The 24,501-nt window shown below is 40.3% G+C and overlaps 1 protein-coding gene across 10 annotated transcripts in view; it reads right to left on the reverse strand.

Moving 5' to 3' along the window:
- Positions 1-24,501, reverse strand: part of RYR2 (ryanodine receptor 2) — a 690,844-nt gene that overhangs the window by 202,036 nt on the left and 464,307 nt on the right. For all 10 annotated transcript variants that reach the window (XM_034765046.1, XM_034765042.1, XM_034765040.1 and 7 more), the window contains 10 exons: positions 22,788-22,902; positions 21,874-22,006; positions 19,614-19,717; positions 17,458-17,593; positions 16,227-16,413; positions 15,162-15,264; positions 13,325-13,445; positions 8,015-8,184; positions 7,193-7,413; positions 5,144-5,234 (listed from right to left, as the gene is read on the reverse strand). In XM_034765046.1, the coding sequence (XP_034620937.1) occupies positions 5,144-5,234; positions 7,193-7,413; positions 8,015-8,184; positions 13,325-13,445; positions 15,162-15,264; positions 16,227-16,413; positions 17,458-17,593; positions 19,614-19,717; positions 21,874-22,006; positions 22,788-22,902 (1,381 nt within the window). The remainder of the gene's footprint in view (positions 1-5,143; positions 5,235-7,192; positions 7,414-8,014; positions 8,185-13,324; positions 13,446-15,161; positions 15,265-16,226; positions 16,414-17,457; positions 17,594-19,613; positions 19,718-21,873; positions 22,007-22,787; positions 22,903-24,501) is intronic.

Consider the following 24,501-nt stretch of genomic DNA (forward strand, 5'->3'; position numbering starts at 1 on the left):
TTAAGTTTTTACATTTTAGGTCTATGAATATTGTGTAGATAGTAGAGTTTTAATCATAAATTGTAAACCTAGGTCTTTTCATGTGTTTATGATTGCTTTACATAATAATATTTCACCTGTCCTGTTTATGTAACACTTTAAAAATCAGCAAAAGGGTTATATAAATAAAATTTATTATGAAACAAAAGGCAAAAAACTATTATATACATAGTTTAGTCCTATTCAGTGTCTACTCGGCGCTTCTTGGCTTGTCTCTTGTATTCATTAAATTGAGCATCTCTTGTCACTGTCCAGCAATAGTCTGCAAGCATTGTTGGGCTCCATTTGCCCTGATAGCGTTTCTCCATTGTTGCAATGTCCCGGTGAAATCGCTCACCGTGTTTGTCGCTCACTGCTCCGCAGTTCGGTGGAAAAAAATCTAGATGAGAGTGCAAAAAATGTATCTTTAGTGACATGTTGCAACCAAGGCTTTTGTATGCCTTGAGGAAGTTTTCCACCAACAACCTGTAGTTGTCTGCCTTGTTGTTTCCGAGAAAATTTATTGCCACTAACTGGAAGGCTTTCCATGCCGTCTTTTCCTTGCCACGCAGTGCATGGTAAAATGCATCATCTCGAAGAAGTTCACGAATCTGAGGAGCAACAAAGACACCTTCCTTTATCTTAGCTTGACTTAACCTTGGAAATTTTCCACTGAGGTACTTGAAAGCTGCTTGTGTTTTGTCAATGGCCTTGACAAAGTTCTTCATCAGACCCAGCTTGATGTGTAAGGGTGGTAACAAAATCTTCCTTGATTCAACAAGTGGTGGATGCTGAACACTTTTCCTCCCAGGCTCCAATGACTGTCGGAGTGGCCAATCTTTCTTGATGTAGTGGGAATCTCTTGCACGACTATCCCATTTGCAGAGAAAACAGTAGTACTTTGTGTCTCCAGTCTGCAGACCAAGCAAGAGGAACAACGTTCAAATCGCCACAAAGCTGCCACTGATGTTGGTCATAGTTTATGCACCTCAAAAGTTGTTTCATGTTGTCATAAGTTTCCTTCATATGGACTGCATGACCAACTGGAATTGATGGCAAAACATTGCCATTATGCAGTAAAACAGCTTTAAGACTTGTCTTCGATGAATCAATGAACAGTCTCCACTCATCTGGATCATGAATGATGTTGAGGGCTGCCATCACACCATCCATGTTGTTGCAGGCTACAAGATCACCTTTCATGAAGAAGAATGGGACAAGATCCTTTTGGCGGTCACGGAACATGGAAACCCTAACATCACCTGCCAGGAGATTCCACTGCTGGAGTCTGGAGCCCAACAGTTCTGCCTTACTCTTGGGTAGTTCCAAATCCCTGACAAGGTCATTCAGTTCACCTTGTGTTATGAGGTGTGGTTCAGAGGAGGAGGATGGGAGAAAATGTGGGTCCTGTGACATTGATGGTTCAGGACCAGAAGTTTCATCCTCTTCCTCGTCTGACTCAAGTGAGAATCATTCTGGTGTATCAGGAACCGGCAGTCCTCCTCCTTGGGGTACTGGGCGTATAGCTGATGGTATGTTTGGATAATGCACAGTCCACTTTTTCTTCTTTGACATACCTTTCCCAACTGGAGGCACTATGCAGAAGTAACAATTGCTGGTATGATCTGTTGGCTCTCTCCAAATCATTGGCACTGCAAAAGGCATAGATTTCCTTTTCCTGTTCAACCACTGGCGAAGAAGTGTTGCAGCATATGTGTGGGGCCCACCTCTTGTCCCGATCTCCAGTTTTGCAGCCAAAATAAAGGTGATAGGCTTTCTTAACCATAGTGGTTATACTGTGCTTTTGTGATGCAAAAGTCATTTCACACAAACATAGCCGAAGTTATCTGCACTGTTCACACAAGTACGAGGCATCTCTGCTCACTTTGGCTAAACAGAAATGTGTCCCTTTGCAAAATCAAACACTGACAAATAAGAGAGCATGACACCGTATGATTTCTAGAGCTGATATAGGGCAATTTGTTCAGCAGAGTGATGTAAGCTTCGTTATGATTGCATCATCCATGACTTCTAGGAATAACATGATGCAATTCATATCATGTATGATGCAATACCAGCTTTAGATTGCATCATTAATTGTTTTGCCTAAAAAGCAAGTACTGTCCAAACCCAGTCATAGATTTATTCATAGATCCAGTCAAAGATGTATTTTAGTCATTTCTGGTTTAAATTGAGATCCCTTCCCTTTATAACTCACTTATCCTCTGCCATTGCCAAGTCAAGGGTCATATATACTGACCCAATAGCGTATCTTGAAAACTAGAGCCAATCAACAATTTTAAGCATCATTTTCGTTCTCAGTGACCCAGAATTAGTAAAGTTTGACTACATTTATTTCAGAAGCATTTTGGCTGTAGACTAATAATTATTAGAGGTTCAAAATAATGTCACTCATGATGTATTGTCACTAAAGTGGAGGACTCTTTAGAATATCTAAAGAACAGTTCTTAGCATGGAAGTTAAACAACGGATATATCATTCTCTCTTTACAGGAGAGTTCCAGGGCATGAAAGAAAAATACTAAGCTAGATTTTTTTTTTAATTCATCGATTTCAACAATCCTGCAGATAGATTACTCCACCTACCGGAAAGTAAACAAACAAAATATTCTGAGTTACAGCCAGTATACGAAGCACCAGACCTTCATCTTCTCATAAGTCAGAACAAATCACAAGACACAAAACTGAAAATACATAGTACATTATAATAGAGACACTAAATTCAAAGTTATAACTCCCTGGAATCTTCAGAAAGTTCTGCAGAGGAGGGAGGGAGGGAGGGAGGATTTTGATCACAACCAAAAATGGAACTATATATTTGTAGTCCAGGTGTCATGCTCCCATGGATTTAAAAAGCAAACTCAATGTTGTAAGTATTTTCAGAACTAAACAAAGATCAAGATCAGGGGGAGGGATAGCTCAGTGGTTTGAGCATTAGCCTGCTAAACCCAGGGTTGGGAGTTCAATCCTTGAGGAGGCCACTTAAGGATCTGCTAGTGAAGGCAGGGGGTTGGACTTGATGACCTTTCAGGGTCCCTTCCAGTTCTATGAGATAGTATATGTAATGGGAAGCACCTAAAGCTTCATCACACCTGTAGAATTATAGTTGTGACAGATATGACATTTCCTTCCATATCCTTGGGAGACCTTATTGAATTAAGTTTAAGTATCTTTAGCATCCATTGTATTAAATGAATGAATTAGTGTTATTGTGGGGCAAGACTGTATGTAACCTCTTGAGGAGGGAGATGTAACAGATGTGAGAACTGGGGGTTCAAAGGACTACATTAAACAATGTGCCAGACAAGAATGGACTTTTTGGAACAAAAAGCGTTAACTGGTTTTCCTGGGGAATATCTAGGGGGAGGTGAATGCAAATCCCTCCACTCCAGTTATGCAAAAACCCAGTCTTTTGCAGCTATACCCTGTGTGCCGCTGACCTATTACTGAAGACCAAGATCAAAGGCCTGAACTGTAAAAAGAAATGGCTGCTCTGCCCAACCCATGTGCAGGTTCTGAATCTGAGACAGACATGATCTTGTAACCTCTGGGACAACTCAGCTATGGGTTTTGAAGGACTGACACCTACCAGAGCCCAAGTTTGGAGCTGGGGTGATCTCTGGTAAGCTTTTAGAATTCATGTAGGTTTTTTTTTTTTAATTATTTTTAATACGTTTTCTCTGTAATGCTTTCACCTTAAGAATAAACCTGCTTGCTTATAATGAGCTGTGTGGTTACTTGTAACTGAGGGCAATCATATTGTTCATAACCCCTGGAGAAAAAAACAAAATGCAGACACATGCCTTCCATGCAGTCTGGAGGGCTGAGGATACCACAGTGTAGACAAGAAACTTTGCAGCCTGGAAAACCCCCAGTCAAGAGGGAGAGAGGCATAAGTCTCTACCCAAGAGAGGTGACAGATGAAATTAAACATGACCTGCTTCTTATAAAAGGAAGGATAAAAGGCAAAATAAAAGGAGAATAGCTGCAATGTCTTGCCGAAAGCTGTGTTCGGAAATCATCAGAAGCGAGTTTTCATAGTTCACTAAAAAACAGTAGGATATAAGGTGGTGAATGATTCAGTTCTTGGCACACTGAGGCTTTACGCTGAGGACTCTGTGTTGAGGATCTTGTCTAAGTAAGTATATAAGTGTATCCCTTCATGGAGCAGAGCCGCAACCAGCATCAACAGGAGACGATAAAACCTTTGAAGCCTGAAGACAACTTGAATGGTAGGAAAAAGATCTGGATTCCTCAGACATCCCAGCTATCAGGCTTCATCCTCAAAGGAAACCTGCACAACACTTCCAGAAGATGAGCCTGGGAGCTTAAATTCGTAACTTTGCTAGACACTAAAAATCATGGTCTTAATTAAGACACTGCATTTATGGCTTATTACAAAATTCTATAACCCACTAACCTCCCTTTTTGTCCTATGACTACAGGGATGTTAACAGGCCACTTCACCTTGAATGGTTCCCCTTAGAGTATGTACTAGCGACTTATGCTAAACTATCTGCTCAATCTTGTATTTAGCGGTGACACTCTGAGTTCCTTTCCCAGACTGAAGAACAGCTTGGTAAGTTCAAAAGCTTGTCTCTCTCGCCAACAGAAGTTGGTTCAATAAAAGATATTACCTCACCCAGCTTTGTCTCCCTAATATCCTTGGACCAATATTTCTACAACACTGCATACAGAGAAAATGAGTCAGTTTTCTGGGAGGAGAGAGACTAAACACGCAGAGCCCAAGCTGGAGATCCTGGGGAGCCACCCAGAAATTTACATGACCTTGCTCTATTTATGACTTGAAAACATCTCTCTCACCCTCTCGCCTCTCTCCATCTTGTTTCTTTTTTACAAGGGCTTGAAGAAAGGACAGAATTGGAAGGGGAGTCAGAGATGAGGAATGAACTTTATGCTTCCATGTGGACTGATCAGAAGTGAGCATTAGTGGCTGTCACAAAGAATAGTCTTTCTCCTTGTTTCCTACTAGAGTGATGACATGCTATTGTTTCCTCTACCGGATGGAGGCAAGGCAACATACAAGTAATAGTACATTGCATACAAGAAGATTCAAATATACCTTTACTGTAAACCGCACATACCTTCAGAGGCATCTTTGCATGCTCATTTAATAGGGGAACATCAAACACTAATCTCCTCAGCAAGTGTTGCATCATGGAAGGCCTCAGTTGGCTGTAGGTAGACAGACAGTTTCAACAGAGCATACAAAGCTTTTATGCAATAAATAGACAATGCATTAAAGTAACCACACACTCCAAGGATCTGTGCCAACTGTCCTACTCCTTCAGATATTCCCAAATCCATAAAGTGATGTAATTTTGTTGGTGACACAGCAGATTAAAAATGTGTGGGAAGGAAATGGAGAGCAAACAATAACAGAGGCATTCTAAACAAAACTTCCAGAATATGCTACTTCCAGCTATGTTCCAGTGTGAACAATATAAATTACACACACACAAAATTTTTTTTGAAAACACAAGCTCTGAAATAGAGACGAGAAAAACAGGTGCAAAACAGAAAATGTAATATTCCGATACTATATTTGATTATCACCATGCATACTGTAACACATAAAAAAAGCACATAAAGAATAATATTTTGCCAATATTCTTGCATTGAAGAAGCCATATAAGCTAAGTTTTGACACTGTGGATGTACTATACTAGGATCCAAAGAGTATTGGGCATCATCTGGAAAGAGAACAAACAACAGGGATTGTCTATATGCCACTCTATAATAGGCAGAGAATATACATATAAAAAGTCTCTCAATAACAGCAAACTGTGAACAGATACGATATTGACATTATCAAAATTAAAGTATTGTTATTAACTAAAATGAACTAAGGTTTAGGAAATATGACCTTTGAGAAAAGGTTAAAAAAACTGAGCATGTTTAGTCTCGAGAAAAAGACAACTCAGGGGGGACCTGATAGCCTTCAAATATGTTAAGGGCTATTAGAGGGAGGAAAGTGATCAATTGTTTTCGATGCTCACTGATAGTAGGATAAGTAGTAATTGGATTTATATGCAGCAAGAGAGATTTAGGTTACATATTAGGAAAAATCTTTCCAACTATAAGGTTAGTTAAGTACCAGAATAGGTTACCAAGGAGTGTTGTGGAATCTCCATCACCTGAGGTTTTTAAAAACAGATTAGACAAGCATCTGTCAGGGATTGTCTAGGTAAAATTGGTCCCACCTCAGCACTAGATGATCTCTCATGGTCCCTTCTCACCCTATATTTCTATGATTCTATAATATATAGCATAAAGAATCCAGTACACTGCTTTTATTTGCCCTGAACTTCAAAATTACCACTAAGAATACAAGAAGGTGTTTCACTTTTGAACTGACTGGGAGGTTCACTGGAAAAATCATGTGGGTTAAAATTTTCAAAAGTGCATAAATGATGTAGGTGCCTAAGTCCCACTGACTTTCAGTGGGACTTAGGTTCCTGAATGCTTGCACATTTTGAAAATGGGACCTGGGCATGTTTGAAAATTTTGCACTTGGGCTGCTAGACTTGAGAAGGGAGAACATAGGCAAAAATTCCAAGATGGAAAGATGGTGGCCCAATGCAACTGATAGGTTGCAAAGTGTGCTGATTGTGAACTACTATGTAATTAAAGATCAGCTAGGATTTAAAATGTAACTGATAACTGAATAGCTTCAGCAAGCAATATAAACTTCTATAATAAATCACCACACGGTACTATCAGTTTGCAATGTTAAAAATGCTCTTAAAAATGATACTCTTATGTTCAGAATTCCTTATTTATATAGATTTTTGTCCCCAATGCAGTGCGTTCTCTTAGTTACTTACTGTGGTTAATTAAGGAGAATCTGTTAGAACAATAACTAAAAATTGCATTTACATGTAATTACCAGCTGTGCAACTTGAATATAATCAAGTATATATTTATTTAATATATCTTTCCCAGACTCCACAAAAATGGAAAAATACAGTATCTGAAGAGTGACAATGTATTAAATAAAAGCCATAACCATGCTACTGATAAAAGGTGTAGTTAGCATGTAGTTAGCTACTCTGCTGTCATGCTCTTGTATATATCACATCTCAATATAACAACTCATCTTTCTATGGAGTCAGGGATATTCACTGACTTACCCACAAATAGAGAGTAAACATTCTTCAATGGAATCCCGCTGAGCTTTGGTAAGAGAGCAGCCCTTGGAGAGTCTGTACACAGTATGTAATAAGGAATCTATGAGGGAGGCATGGTGCTCTGTGCCAGCAAAAAGAGGAGCACATCTGGTCAACAAAGGCAAGACTGCAGTACAAAGGTATCGATTCAGAGCCAAGGCCATGTCTGTAGCACTCAGAGCAGCCTATGAAACAAATTAAACACAAACAATGAGACTTGTTTGATAAATATTGTTACAAAGGAAAATAACTACATTTTGCAGTTTTTGCTTTCATAGTAGATACAAAAGGAATTAATTTTCCCAGGCACAAAGGGGAAACTCTCCTCCCTACATGCCATGTATGATACATTTACACACTATTTTTTCAAATATACTATAATTATTTTGTGGAAAATGTCAAAGAAGAAGGTGAAATTTGGAAAAGTAATGAGACTTAATACACGGAGAGACAGACAGACAATATACATCTTACAGCATGTATATTCCATTCTAACCTCCTATATTCAGTCACTTGTTACTTTCCAAACATGTCACTTACTGTGTAGAGATTTTTCCAGATGAAAAAATATATTTTAAAAAATCCAATTATATATACTATTTTCCCTGAAAAACAACATGCTATAGAGAGATGCCAAAAATGGGGATCTACAAAATGTTAATGATTATTCTACTTAGAAACTGTATGATACATAGATACACAGATATTATATACAGAGGTGGGCTCAAGCTTCAGAAATTATTTTGAACTGTCTTCAGTTCATGAAGCATTTGACATGGGATTTACCGTGTCTAAGGAAGCAGCAGCACGGAGATCTGGCAGAAAGCCAACCTCAAGGAGATGTAGAAGGAAATCCTGGTCCTCAATTCCATAGACTCTGTCAAGGAACAAAACCATGGCTGCCTTGTGATCTGGGCAAAACCCCGCTGACATGTCAGGTTCCACCACAGTACCATCTAAAAGGAAGCAATAAGGCTTCAATAAAAAGGATCATTCTGCATAGGCAAGGGTATTGAGCATCTGTTAATATCTGAACATTTTCCATGTGTTCATGTTACACAAAGGCAACCAGTTCATAGCTTGAATGAATAAAATGGATAAGGCAACCTAAATCCAGGTAAACCCTATAGTATAAGTAGGTGGTCTCTTTCATACTCTGCATGTCAAAGCAGTCACACTACCTGACTCTCTTATGCAACGTAAGAAAAATACCCTGTTGTATATTGTTTTCACTAAAAAGGTCCAATGAAAAGTGAGCAGCAGAATGATTCTGACTTGTATAACCCTGGAATGCAGCACCAGTGAGAATACCTGAAAGGCAGGTTCATTAACAAAAGGAATGAGAGCAAGAGATTACAAGAAGAAAAACTCAAAAAGGACCATTTACTAGAAGATCTTAAAAGGTGATGGAAATTCAGAGCTATTTTTTGAGCTTTAGGAAGTTTATACTTAAAAACTATACTTTGATGACACAATCAAGATGCTGTTAGTAAAGGATCTGTATAGTTATGTTTGAAAACATAACAGAAATGTTAATCCTTTTGATACTTTCTTTCCAAATAATATTTTTTATTCCTGTATTTCATAGTTTAGTTATAACTTCTGTCTATAATATGTTCTTGTTTGTAAGGTAAATTAGCATTGCTGTGTTTGTAACACTGTATTAGAATCAGGATATTCTTGTGCTGTAAGTGCTGCAGCGAGCCACGCTGCACACGTGTGTGCAAATACAGTGATAATTCTGCTAAATGCCAGCAACATGGGGCTGACCCTGCTCTTGCCAGGAGCTCTATGCAGGCTGACTTGGAGTCCCATTTAATTTATTGGGTCTCTGGAGTGACTGGAATAACAGAGACTTGGTGGGGTAACTCACATGACTGTAGCACTGTCATGGATGGGTATAAACTGTTCAAGAAGGACAGGCGGGGGAGAAAAGGTGCAGGAGTTGAACTGTATGTAAGAGAGCAGTATGGTTGCTCAGAACTCAAGTATGAAACTGGAGAAAAGCCTGTTGAGAGCCTTTGGGTTAAGTTTAGAGGCGAGAGCAACAAGGGTAATGTTGTGGTGGGCATCTGCTATAGACCACCAGACCAGGAGGATGAGGTAGACGAGGCTTTCTTTGGACAACCAACAGCAGTTTCCAGATAACAGGCCTTGGTTCTCATGGGGGACTTCAATCACCCTGATATCTGCTGGGAGAGCAATACATTTTTGGAGAGTGCTGGAGGAACCAACTAGGGGCCATGCTCCTCTTGACCTTCTGCTTACAAACATGGAAGAATTGGTAGGGGAAGTAGAAGCATGTGGCTATCTCGGCAGCAGTGATCATGAGATGGTCGAGTTCAGGATCCTGACAAAAGGAAGAAAGGAGAGCAGCAAAATACGGACCCTGGAATTCAGACAAGCAGACTTTCACTCCCTCAGGGAGCTGATGGGCAGGATCCCTGGGAGGCTAATATGAGGGGAAAAGGAGTCCAGGAGAACTGGCTGTATTTTAAAGAAGCCTTATTGAGGGCGCAAGAACAAACCATCCCGATGCGCAGAAAGAATAGCAAATATGGCAGGCAACCAGCTTGGCTTCACAGAGAAATCTTCGGTGAGCTTAAACACAAAAAGGAAGCTTACAAGAAGTGAAAACTTGGACAGATGACGAGGGAGGAGTATAAAAATATTGTTTGAGCATGCAGGGAAGGCCAAAGCACAACTGGAGTTGCAGCTAGAAAGGAATGTGAAGGGTAACCAGAAGGGTCTCTACAGGTATGTTAGCAACAAGAAGGTGGTCAGGGAAAGTGTGGGACCTTTGCTGAATGGGGGAGGCAACCTAGTGACAGATAATGTGGAAAAAGCTGAAATACTCATTGCTTTTTTTTTTGCCTTGGTCTTCACAGACAAGGTCAGCTCCCAGACTGCTGCACTGGGCAGCACAGTATGGGGAGGAGGTGAGCAGCCCTCAGTGGTGAAAGAACAAGTTAAGGACTATTTAGAAAAGTTGGACATGCACAAGTCCATGGGGCCAGATCTAATGCATCCGAGGGTGCTGAGGGAGTTGGCTGATGTGATTGCAGAGCCATTGGCCATTATCTTTGAAATCTCGTGGCAATGGGGAAGGTCCTGGACAATTGGAAAAAGGCAAACATAGTGCCCATCTTTAAAAAAGGGAAGAAGGAGAATCCGGGGAACTACAGACCAGTCAGCCTCACCGCAGTCCCTGGAAAAGTCATGGAGCAGGTCCTCAAGGAATCCATTTTGAAGCACTTGGAGGAGAGGAAAATGATCAGGAATGGTCAACATGGAATCACCAAGGGCAAGTCATGCCTGACCAACCAGATTGCCTTCTATGATAGGATAGCTGACTGTGGATATGGGGAAAGCGATGGATATGGTCTCCCACAGTATTCTTGCCAGCAAGTTAAAGAAGTATGGGTTAGATGAATGGACTATAAGGTGGATAGAAAGCTGGCTAGATCGTTGGGCTCAACAGGTAGTGATCAACAACTCGCTGTCTAGCTGGCAGCCGGTATCAAGGGGTCGGACCTGGGGCCGGTTTGTTCAACATCTTCATTAATGATCTGGATGATGGGATGGATTGCACACTAAGCTGGGGGGAGAGGTAGATACGCTGGAAGGTAGGGATAGGGTCCAGAGTGACCTAGACAAATTGGAGGATTGGGCCGAAATAAATCTGATGAGGACAAGTGCAGGGTCCTGCACTTAGGATGAAGAATCCCATGCACTGCTACAGGCTGGGGACTGATTGGCTAAATGGCAGTTCTGCAGAAAAGAACCTGGGGATTACAGTGGATGAGAAGCGGATATGAGTCAATGGTGTGCCCTTGTTGCCAGAAGGCTAATGGCATATTGGGCTGCATTAGTAGAAGCATTGCCTGCAGATCGAGGCAAGTGATTATTCCCCTCTATTTGGCACTGGTGAGACCACACCTGGAGTATTGTGTCCAGTTTTGGGCCTCCCACCACAAAAAGAATGTGGACAAATTGGAGAGAGTCCAACAGAGGGCAAAGAAAATGATTAGGGGGCTATGGCACATGACTTATGAGGAGAGGCTGTGGAAACTGGGCTTATTTAGTCTCAAGAAGAGAAGAGTGAGGGGGGATTTGATAGCAGCCTTACCGGAAGGGGGGTTCCAAAGAGGATGGAGCTAAGCTATTCTCAGTGGTGGCAGATGACAGAACAAGGACCAATGGTCTCAAGTTGCAGTGGGGGAGGTCTAAGTTGGATATTAGGAAACACTATTTCACTAGGAAGGTGGTGAATCACTGGAATGGGTTATAGGGAGGTGATGGAATCTCCATTCTTAGAGGTGTTAAAGGCCTGGCTTGACAAAGCCCTGGCTGGGATGATTTAGTTTGGGTTGGTCCTGCTTTGAGCAGGGGGTTGGACTAGATGACCTCCTGAGGTCCCTTCCAACACTAATCTTCTATGATTCTATGGTGGGCCCACATGTGGGCACAGGGATATGCCAATGAGGAGTTCGTTGCAGGATCAGGATCACAGTGTACGTCTAAACTAGAGCTGGAAGGTGTAAATTCCAGTTTGAGGAGATATACTTGCTCTAGCTCAGATCAAGCTGGCACAATGAAAATAGAAGTGTAGCCACTGTACATGAGCTATGGGAGGGACTAGCTGCCTCAAGTACAATCCGATCCGAGACCATAGGTACATACTCAGGGCAGCTAGTCCCTCCCACCTCTGTGGTTACACTTCTATTCTTAGTGGGGTACCTCAATCAGAGCTAGTGTGTGTATGTTAGAATTTTAACCTACCTTCCAGCTCCAGTGTAGGCATACTATAAGTTAGTTCTGCTAAGATAAAGAACAAACAACAAGATTGTGGTACCAGAACTAGGGATTAGATTACCAGTCTCTCAGGAAAAGAGATGGCAAGTTGCATTTTTTTAAATTTTTTTTTAGAAAAATAGAGAAAATATATATGTGGGTATAAAGGCATGGATTGTCCTTACATACCCGTTGTGGAGCTGCCAATGTGCCATACCTTAATTTCCCCTGATTGGGATAGCAATAAATTCACTTCAACATCCCAGGGCAAGGACAATCCAACACATACTAACAAAATAGCATGTCCCTTCTAACAAACTTTCTGGACAGGAGCCATCACAATAAACAGTTTGTAAGGTTTTCACCTCAGCACCCTGGTTCAGAACTCCCAAACGTTGAAGTCGACAAAACAAAATCTGACTTTGGTGAGGTTAGTCTGCCAAAGAAACCACCACCCACTGCAGCCTGCGTGGCTCCTTGTCCCCCCCTCACCCTCACTCTCCCGGCTCAGTTAAGCTTTCTGTTGCATGCTGTTTAACACAGCCTCACCCTAGGGCAGGGCAGGGCAGGTCCTCTTTGATTACACCCCAGGCTGTCAGGGCCCTATGCTCTAGTTTGTCCTTTAAAGCGGCAGCACACTCCATCACAGTGGGATTATTTTAAAAAACAGTCTTAAGGGGATCTTCATATCTATTTATTATTATTTTCCAGAAAAAAAGAAAAAAACTCTATCTGAAACCTACCAAAAAACAACAGCCTCTTAAAGGCTTAAAACAAAAAAGTTTCCTTAAAAAGTGAACAGAATAAATAGTATGTGCTAAAGTGGGGATCAAGCTCCAGTTTCTGGTGTCAGCATCACAACACTACTGTCACACTTCCCCTCCAGCAACACTAACATGGAGGAGCATGAACAGCCTTGTGATACTTGTGCCCAGTGCACATGCTTCAGGAGAGAAGCTGTTCCCAGTGCTATTATAGATTCAGAAATGGTAATGTGTGGCATTGTGATAAAAGTAGGGCTCTATAGCACCTTCAAAAATTCCCACTTTAGATCTGATGGCCATTCTGGACCCAATGATGATCCCACTGAAATCAGTGGAGGTTTTGCCACTGATTTAAAAAATGAATGTATAATCACTATCTAGAAAATCAAAGAAAGTGGTATGACTTTTCTAGTTCACATCATGAATAATTAAATTCCCTAGGAAATATGGATATAAATATTCACATATTAATAGCCAAATTCAAAAGAATGAGTTGGCGGGGGGGGGGGGGGGGAGAAATGCTCAGCAATCATCTTACCTTTAGCTATTGTTGGCATGTGGAAAGGAATGCTAATTACACCCACCAAATCTTCCAGGGGAATCAGAGACCGCAGAATTGACCTGATCCTAATGGCTTCCCCTTTGCCAGCATGGATTAGCTAATGAAAGAGTAACAAAATTTAACAATAATATTTTTTTCCTGTAACTATATTTGCCTGCATACTCTAGAAACCTTCAGAAGTACATTTTACGAGAATGAGTGCTGAGTCAAATGATAATTAAATATACACATTTTACACAATATATATTTCATTTGTTTTGATCCAGATGCAAATTTGTGGGACTTAGAGCTATGAAGATTTTGTTATTAATGTAGAATAACCTCATTTTCGTGGTAAAATGCTGAGACACCTGGGAAGAGGTCAGGGTGTCAACATATAGTAGGCTTGGTGAAAGAAAATCCATGAGATGCTGATGAGTTCAGCTATTCTATCGTCGCAGTTTCACTGTCTTAATTGGCTTATGGCTCTCTCAGGGTGACCATGGGTTTATGAAAACTAGGTTAAAATAATGTTTATTCTCCAAACAAAACAACACAAAAACACATACAGAGAACTTATAATATAGATTCTTCCAGTTTTTGAGGATGCCTAACCCTGTATAAACCTGACATTTGTGGGAATCTGTGCAAGACAGTGTTATTTTAGAGAAATGAGACCACAGTTTGAACTTTAATGAGCATAAGTGGTTCCTACCTCATACTTCCCACTCCCACTTGTTAGTTTGCCTCATCCACTTGTTGCATCTAGTCATAACCCAGGCCCCAGTCCTGAAAAAAATTACATCCATATTTAAGTATGGGAGTAGCCCTATAAATTTGGCGAGACCACTGACATGCATCAAGTTAAGCATGTGCATAAGTCTTTGCAGGACTGGGGCCCAGACTGTAAACTCTCTGGTGTAGGGTCTGTCTATTTATCATATATCTGTTTGGCTCCTAGCACAAAGGTCTCTGATCATTGACTAGTATCCCTGAGTATTGCTAATACAGCCCAAAGATCATGATGGAATACCACTGTATATTTCTGGGTGTGGAATTGATTGTTCATGTTTTAATGGAAGCCAACATCATTTTTACTTTCTTTTATATGTGAGTTCAAATGGATGTAATGAGAGTAAAAAAATACTGCTTATTGTTTAAGAAATAGTTTACAGCTGTGAAAAAAAGAGGGCAGTTTCGTCCGGATAGTCTCACTACCTCATGGGAGAACTTTGTTCAAGAGTATCTTTTTGATGCTGAAGGCAACTGTCTGAGATATTTTCAGTCTCCTGGTAGGAAAGGAGGCAACCTGACATTTTGCTTTGTGCCTATTAGTGACTGCAGAAATGCACAATGGGTTACAGTGAGAGACAAAACACTGATTCAGGGGTTCTCCAACATTTTTCTTTGACTAAACCTTCTATTGTATTCTGGCAAAATGGTGATCTTAGAACCATGTGGTATATCTTGACTGATTCTCTGATTTCCCTACAAGCCCAAACATACTGGTACATCCCCCTGGAAGTTCTGCACAGGTAAGAAGACCAAATTACTGGAGCTCAGATGTGCCACACAGATTCTGTAGGCAGAATTTTGCCTCTGCATAAGTTACATGGAAATCCTTAAAAAACTGGCAACTGGACATTGGTTTTAACTATCATCAAAATGATACCACATACAGTTTATTTAAATCATCTGCACATTAAATATTATACTGGCATAACATTGTTTCAATACCTAAGGGATAACATGTATTGCAGTGAAAAGGCCAATGAACTAACACACCAGACTATCAGTAAGAAAACAGCAATACTTGCAGAGACAAAAAACTTACATGCATTTCAGGGGCACAGCGTCCTAAGAGGTCAATCAAAGCAGCGTAAAAGGTCATGATGGCATTTCCCATATGGATGGTGTCATCTTCTTCTTCCATCTCACTTTTATTTATTTGTGAAAGGAAACAAAATATTAAAAAAGACTTGAGATTTTTTCATCAGCTATGAAATCAACACATAGTTGATTGGCGCCAGAGTCAGCTCACATTTACACTGGTTCAAATCCAGGGAGACTCCATTACCCTCAGAGAAGTTATTCTGGATTTATACCAAAGCAATTGAGAGCAGAATTTGGCCCTCAGTGATCATACTGACATCTCCATTCTTACTTTTTAACCTTTAGTTTTCTACTGTGCAAGCTATGTAATACAATTCCAAGCACTCCTCTTTCAACAGGGACAGCATTGCATCATGAGTATAGTAACTAAGAAAGAGAATCTGTGTATATGGAGTAAAGAGGCATTTTTTTTAAACCTGAAAGTATCTGAGGCAGCCATGTTAAGGCTTGGGCTGGTGCCCTGGCTCTAGGACCCTGAGAAGTGGGAGGATCCCAAAGCTTGTGCTCCAGCCTGAGCCCAAACGCCTACACTGCATTTAAGCAGCCCCTTAGCCTGAGTCCCGCAAACCCGAATCCGCTAGCATGGGCCAGCTGTGGGTGTCTAACTCCAGTGCAGACATACCCTAAGACTCTGTCCAGCCCTAAGATGTTTGAGGAGAACAATAGAGGAAGCACAAGCTACATGCACTCTGTCCCTAACTTCACAACAGGAGACTGGTTCCTACCTACACCTGACTGATGGGAACAAGAAGGAATCCTAAAGATGCTGTCCAAATTGAATATAGTCACCCAGGCTGACAGCTGTGAGTTCAGGGACAGAAGCAGGGGTCTCACTTGGCTGAAGATGCACACCTAATGGAATTGTGGGAGGAGGAGAAAATATTTCCTGCCCTACATAGTCAGATTATGTGATATTTTAAAAATATGGTAAAAAGAAATACTTAATTCCACAAATAGGATTATAAAACAAAAGGTGTAGGTAAATTAAACAGCCCATTGCACCTACAGAGTTTTACTGGATCCATTACTTGGGGAAGGTCCATCTCTAGTAGAATCTTCTGATATTTTTATAGCTTCCTCCATGGCAGCAAGTAACCCGTTACCTCCTTCCCCTCTCAATGCTGGACCAAAGCACTCAGGACGACGAATAAGTAGCCTGACCACAACATTAGCATTCTCTTCAACACTCTCTCCTAGCATCATACAGAAAAAATATTGGTAAATGGATCCATTCAGTATACATCCGAGATATGATCTAAGGTGGGTGATGAAGGCACAGTACATATGTACAAGACAGTACATATGTACCTCAGTACAAGACAGACTGTACTTAAATATCAAAGACAAAATTCAACTTTAGTCAGCTGTTCTTAAAAAAAATCAGATGCATGAAATTGTGTAATGCCAATAGAAGGAAGCAAAGAAGATTAGTGTTTACATATTTAGATTCTTTCACTCTTCTGTGGTTCAATGCTGCCTTCAGAAATTTCATATAATTAACACTTACTTGATATTGTGTAATGAAAGAGATGGAAAGTGTTAGACTGTGTGTGAATTTCATCAGCATATAGTCTAAAAGATGTATAAATGAAGCTCAACACATCTAGTAGCATGGTTATAAGCTATTAGCTCAATAAGATGAAGCTGAATTTTATATATTACACACACACAAGCACACAACTTCTGGTGATTATTGCAATGAAAGTTAAGTATACAGTAACAGAATATTTATTTGACTTAATTTTAAATTAAGTTATGATCCAAAAAGTGATTAACACATATGTCATTCGCCTGTGGTAAAATTCACACCAGTGCCAGAGGGCCAGTGCAAGAATCAATGCACCAGTTAAACATTTAAACCAAATCTTATATAGGCTTCCTGAGTCACATAAGGTTACTTTGTTCACTATGCCTCATTTTAACTTTTTGCTATGTCATGACCTTTGACTGTATCTGTAATTTAAGTGCCTGTTGGTATGGTGATTTAGTGCCCAGCAAGCTGGGGCATGAACCTAGAGCACTCTAGTCTGCTGTGTACTAAGTGGCTGTGCAGACCCTGCTGCTATGCACTACAGAAAATTTAGTGTGCGATAGCAGTCCATATAGCACTTTAGTGCATGGCAAGCTAGAGCACTGTAGAGTCACACCTCAGCTTGCTGTGCAATAAATCGTCATAGAGACAAGCCCTCAATGACAAATTTTACATATACAATTATTTAAACATTACAGAACAGTACCATTGCAAAAAACTGCAAAGCGGAGAAAATCCAGATATCGCTCTCCTTCAACTGGATTCCAGCCAATGTCTGGATATCCCTTAGAAACCAGCAAAGGGCAGCTTTGCAAACCACATCCAGCCAAATAGCGAACTACCTAAAAATAAGGTAAGATGAAAAAAGACAAACATTTATTGTTGAAAAGGAGAAAGTTACTGTTTTTAAAAGGTATTTTACTCAAACTCCCTCCAATCTGGCTTCCACCCTCTAAGCTCCACTGAAATGGCTCTAACTAAAGTCTTGAACAACCTCCGCTTGACCAAATCTAAGGACTAGTACTCCATCCTCCTCCTCAACTTTTGGCTCTGCCAAACATGATCTACATCATGAAGTCTTGTCGTCTCTGTTCTCTTCCTTCTTCTCTCATCATTCCTTCAGCACTTTGTTCAGCACTTCCCATTTCTGCTCCAACTTTCAGTGTGTCCCCCCAATGACTCCATTCTTAGTTCCCTCCTGTTCTCCCTCTGCATTCTATCCTTATTCAAAAATAGGTTTCCAACTAGTCTCTTTATGCTGACACCTTACAGATCTGCTCTTCCATTCTAACCAATCTCCTTCCAATGTCTAAACTAAACTGTTGGCCTGTTGTTTTTTTGTTGGACATCTGCTTACCAATATCCAGCCAACTTACGTTCAATGAACCCAAAAATGGGCTCTCAATTCCCTTCTGTCCCCCAACCCTAGCCTCTTCCCACTTCCTCATTTCTCACTCACCATGGACAACAATTCCATCATCCCTGAGACACATGCCTGTCACCTTGGTGTCATCTTTGATTTGGCCCTCCCTCTAGACTCACAAATCCAGGCTACATCTATGTGATCCTGCTTCTTCCTGAACATCTCTAAGACCCAGCCTTTCTGTAAGTGCAGATAAAACTCCCATCTAAACCTTCTTCGTCTCAGGTCTTGACTACTACAATCGCCACCTTGCTAGCCTTGGCAAATGCCATCTTGCCTTTCTTAAATCCATTCTTGCTGCTGCAAAGATCATCCTCCTGACTTGGAGTTCCAGCTATCTCACCCTCCTGCTTCTCTCCACTAGTCCCCCTCCTTCTCCACATAAAGCACAAATTACCTGTCTACACTTTTATGGCCTTTCAGAACAGAGCCCCATCCTACATTTTAGGATATTGAGATGTCCTCTCTGCTTTATCACCAACCTTTAATGACCACTAGTTCAATCTTCCTTTAAACATATTTGTACTTTCTCTCACGCTGCCCTCACACATGAGAGGAACTCCCCATAAAAATCTGCAAAGCCCTTAACAGTTTCTTCTTCAAGGGCAGATCTACCCTAGAAAATTTTGCCTGTTTAACTACACTAGAACATTTGAACCAACGAAACCCTCCCAGCGCAGACACTGTTATATCAGTATACAATTGCTTATACTCTTACGGTTTATGCCAATTCAGGGAACTGTCATAAGCACTTTTATACCAATATAACTATGCCCAAAACGAGGAGTCCAGTGGCACCTTAAAGATTAACAGATTTATTTGGGCATAAGCTTTCGTGCGTAAAAAACCCCTCACTTCTTCAGATGCATGGAGCCTACACTGGAGCCTACACTGGAGCTTTTACTGATATAGCTATGTTGGCAAAAAATCACTCCCTTATCCAAATCACTCCCATATCTACTATGCTGGTAAAACTTTTAAGTGTAGATTATGTCCCAGTACCTCTTTAAAACTCACGTCTGTTGTGATGTCTATAAAACACTTGACAGCGGCTGGGCAGCTGAAGTGCTGTAATAGTTAATTGTTACTTTGTGCACCCCCACATGTGTTATCTTTTGTCTCATACTTTAAAAGGAAGCTCTTCGGGACAGGGACTGTATTTTTGTACTGTGCCTAGGACAATCTGGTCCGCGCCAAGACTGGAGTCTCTAGGTACTACTGCAAGGCACGTCATAAATTTTTTTCCACTGAGTAAATTTAAAGTTTTCAAATTGAAAATGTTTGAAAGCCTAGTACAGATAATACAAATAGAAGTATAACATCTCCAGGAAATATACGACTTCAGGTAATCCATTACTTGTAGTTATAAATGCATGTTGATTCATATTTTATGTACATACACACACCCTAGGAAAATACTAGAAAATATTGTCATTAACCTTCTCCAGGTCAGGCTCCCTTAAGGCTAGTGCAAGTTCATTGTTATCCATCACAGATGCTGCTGCAACATCTAGAGGGGTTGATCCTCGCATAGAAGGGGAAGCTGTTATAAAACAGTTGCCAAAGTTAGTCATTTAAATAAAAAATAATAAAGATGCAATAGCTTATAAAAATACAAACATGTATCCAGAGGACAAACATATTTACCATTAAAGTTATAATAAACTATGAGGCAAACATCTGAGGTTTAGGTACTAATAACCAACCAGTAGTTGAAAGCCCATGCAGTTGTATGTGTATAATTTGTAATATCATGTGGGGAAAAAAAGAGATGGCTGATAACTCAAAAATTTGATGCTAACAGACCACGAACCCCAGTGATGACTGAAGCTGGTGATATTCTAAACAAAAAGAGCTCTCAACTGTGCCTGCGGTGAGGGGCTATGCATGCCCTTTGTATTATTTGCCTGTTTGTGTATGCTGGTTGTGTTGTTTGTGGGTGGTTGTGTTTTGCTGAGAGGGTTATATGGATGGCGAATGAAGCATGTGTGTTGCCGTGAGGGGCTGTGTGCATTTGGGGTGATTATGTGCTCTGTGACTGTTGAGCCAAATAATGCACCTCTGTGCAGTCTCCTTCATACAACCAATGAAATTGTTACATAAAATTAGCTGCAGAGTAAGGGTGGTGATTGGTTGACTTACCGCTGATATCACAATGGTCTAGGACTCTTGGCATGCACAGATACATGCCTTATTATAGCCACACACTGAATGAATATAATGAATAAAGACAAAATGACTCAACTTAAAAATTGGATAGTAACAAATTATGAAACCCAGTGATGATACCGCCTAGTGATATTCTGCACTAACAGAGCTCTCAACAATGCTTTTAGCTGTTTCTATCACTTCATACTAACAAACAGACATTCTAGACACACTCGGGGGACAACCCCAGAATTTTATTACACAGATACCCCTTCACTATTTTTTTTTACCAGTCCCATTATTAACACTATAATATAAGCATTTATGGTATTGAACTTTCCAAGTGTGAGCCTCATATCAAGTTCCCTTGTAACCTTGTGTTTTCGTTCAATGAGAACTTTATGCAAAATTATCTTTTTAGTCTACATATATAAATGCTTCATTTCAGGTAGAAGATGATTACTGTTTTAGAGGGGAGGGTGAGTGGAAAGTTTAAAGAAAATCCATTTGGACATTGTTTGAGTTATGGATAATTGGAAAACATTTTTCAGCTTTAAAATAAAAGGATTTCCCCCCTTTTCTTAAAAAATGGAAATTAAATGCAACTCCCCCAATGTTAACATAATATTAGCAAAAGTTATCACAGTAACATTAACTAACCCCAGTAGAAACACAATTTAACTATTTTCACTCTAAACATACTTCTGGGCTATGCTTCTGACATGCAAAAATATGCTAAACACAAAAAATATGGTAACTAAATTTTTGAGCATGAAAATAATCAGATACAACTATGCAGTCCAGAAGAAAAGCACTAAAATAAAACAAAATTGGCATTTCACATTTCTGTGCCATTTCTGAGCCTCAGCATAAGCATCACAGATAAGTTAATGTTAGCATGAAAACCTTAATTTAGGATTCTGTTGTGAACTGCCTACCACACCTATGCAAGTGAACAAGCACTGGCTACTCTCCCATTCCCCTTGTACAGATGGCCAGACCCTTCGCTCTGCCTCTTCCCTGTGCAACCCAGAGCATCTTGGCCTGCGTGCAGAGGGAGAAAAGCTGTACCAGGAAAATCTCTGTAGAAAGGGGGAAGCAGGCATTGAATGGTGACTCTTACAGTAAAACTGTTCTGTAAAAGATCTTCAGCTCCTGGGGCAGCACAAATAGACTCTGCCCTTTAGATGTGGGGGAGAGGATAATTATAAGGTGCAATCCAACCCAAAGACATGAAATGATATTCTTGCTGAAATTTGTGTCCATAATTTTGAATTCATGTAGGGTGGGCAGCTGTTTGTTTATGGGGCTTTCTGCATTTAATAATACAGTTTCATAAGATCTTTTTCACATTTAATAATATAGAAATGTCAAGTTTTTTTTTTTTAAATCATGCTGCCAAGCAGAATGTTGTGGGAAGGACTGTTTTAAACATGGGGTTTGGAGTTTTTTTGTACTGTTTTTCTGTTAGTTCATAACTTATAAATCAATGAAAACGTTTAAAACTGTATTTTACACAAAATTTAGGATAGATTTTATGTTACTACTTACCAAGCCCAACACTGCTGTTTTCCAATAAGTAACTAAGATGATCAAACATAGCCTTTTGATTCTGCCTGCTGATGCGGCAGAAATAACATAGAAAACGACAGCAATTTGCCACCATCTTAGGGAAGGTGATTTCCTAGACAAACAAGACTAAGTTAGAGCTGCAAAAATGTATAAAATCACCAAAAAATCATTGTATGCGTGTCCTTTTACATATTTATCTTCGGGTATTTTTTTTAAAAACACAATTAGGTACCAATCCTGCAAAATGATCTTCCAAGGGCAGACCCCATTGAAATCAATGGGGCTCTGAGCAAGTGCATGGTTCATTAAGTTTATTTGCACAGATTGTGGCCTTAACAAGAAAGAGAACTGGATTCACACCTAAACCCTAGATTCAAACACTGAAGTATGGGAAAGTTCAGAAGAAGAACCTGATGTTACGGTCATCTCTAATCAGATGTTTCCAGAAAAATGTCTTACTTTAAAACGCTCTTCATTTTGGAAATCCCTAAATATACTTTTTGCTTATATATATATATATAGACTCTTATCCACATACCATGCAGATCAAGAATCCTTTGAAACCAATACCTATAAAATATAATAGGCTATAAATGCTTTTGGCTGTCCTTCCTTTCCCATGTGAGAATACTGCTCTTATTCTATTCTAAATTCACAAGCAAAAAGGGATCCTTGTAATGTAATATTATTAGGATAATAATTAGAAGATACACAACTTTTTCTATTAAAGATGATTCTACTCACTAAGAACTTGGCCCTATATTGTGCCAATGGGAAAAGAATGGGAGTTTAGGGCTCTCAGCACTTTCATCAGTTTCTGAACACCTTGCAGGATCAAAGCTTTAGAAGGCCACATTCTAAATTCCCTCTCTCCTGCCAATGAAATTCTTTACCTTGGATTCTCCTCCGCCAAGTACATTTACCATCACTTCCATGACAGTTTCATGCATTCCTAGAGCCCTCATAAGATTAGGATGTTGGTAAAACACTTTATTATTCATGATGTCTCTATAAAGAAACATAATAAGAAAATAGATTAAAATGTACTGTTCAGGGAACATATATTAATTTCTCTGTTACATAATACTCACACAACTACCAGTCTGAAGAACAGGCCTGCTCTTGCAGTTCTTACTTAGGTATAACCCCCAGTGTTTGCACAGGGACAGAAGGACTGGGCACAAATAAAGTTAAGTGTTAGAAGTTATTGAATTTTATTGATTGAGTTCAATTCTTGTAATTTAATGAAATTCTAGAAAATGCACGAAGGGTCGAATGCTTATTTCACTGTATATTACCAACATAGAATGTTCTCAAAGCCACATGATACAGAGATCATAAGTGAAGTTAGAGGTCTTCCTGCAAATCCAGTGGAAAATAGCTCATCATGATAATGGCATGACATTTCATCTCCTAATAGGTTAGCTGGGTTTCAGCACATTCATACAGTTCATGCATTCAGTGCACCTGAATTACATACATACCAATCTGATAGAACAGAACTCCTAGGGCTGTATTCAGGAAAAACGTCATGCGGCTTTCGTACCAGATGCTCAAGATTCCCTCCTCAACCACACACACTGAACAATTTGGGAGATCTTGTCTGAGTTATAAAAGCCACAATAGTACAGAAGGTGGGTGGCATTGGATTTAGTCTGGCCCTCAGGATCATGCCATCCCCTTTACTGTGTTGCAGAAGGTGAAAAAAATTGCAGGAAGGGTTTTATTATGGCCCAAAATCTGTCAGAGGGAAGGGGGGAGAGCCAAAGAGGCATCATTCCACCAGCCCCTGACTGCTTGCTGGACACCATACAGTCCATGGGCTGAGGGGTAATGTGACTGGATGGCATAGACGGGGGTGGCAAGTAGAGATATTCTCTGCAGCATCATTCCATATAAAACCCACAAGGAAATTAGCCAAGGGGCAAGCAGACAGGCATTTGGTTCTGAGGCTTGGTCTACACTAAACCCCCAAATCGAACTAAGGTACGCAACTTCAGCTACGTGAATAACGTAGCTGAAGTCGACATACCTTAGTTCGAACTTACCCCCGTCCAGACCCGGCAGGCAGGCTCCCCCGTCGACTCCGCGTACTCCTCGCGGCGAGCAGGATTACCGGAGTCGACGGGGAGCACTTCTGAGTTCGATTTATCGCGTCCAGACTAGACGCGATAAATCGAACCCAGAAGTTCGATTGCCTGCCGCCGAACCAGCGCGGTAAGTATAGACAAGCCCTGAGTGGGTGGAGGAGATACCCGGGGGCGTCATGCAAAGGTCTAGCACCTTTCACAAAAGCCCCAGGATTAGTAGCATTTCCTCATGGCTTTAGGACAGGGGTCAGCAACCTTTCAGAAGTGGTGTGCCAAGTCTTCACTTATTCACTCTAATTTAAGGTTTCGCATGCCAGTAATACATTTTAACGTTTTTAGAAGGTCTCTTTCTATAAGTCTATAATATATAACTAAACTATTGTTGAATGTAAAGTAAATAAGGTTTTAAAAATGTTTAAGAAGCTTCATTTAAAATTAAATTAAAATGCACAGCCCCCTGGACCTGGGCAGTGTGAGTGCCACTGAAAATCAGCTCATGTGCCGCCTTTGGCACACG

This window comes from Trachemys scripta, chromosome 3, assembly GCF_013100865.1.
Source record: "Trachemys scripta elegans isolate TJP31775 chromosome 3, CAS_Tse_1.0, whole genome shotgun sequence".
NCBI lineage: Eukaryota > Metazoa > Chordata > Testudines > Emydidae > Trachemys > Trachemys scripta.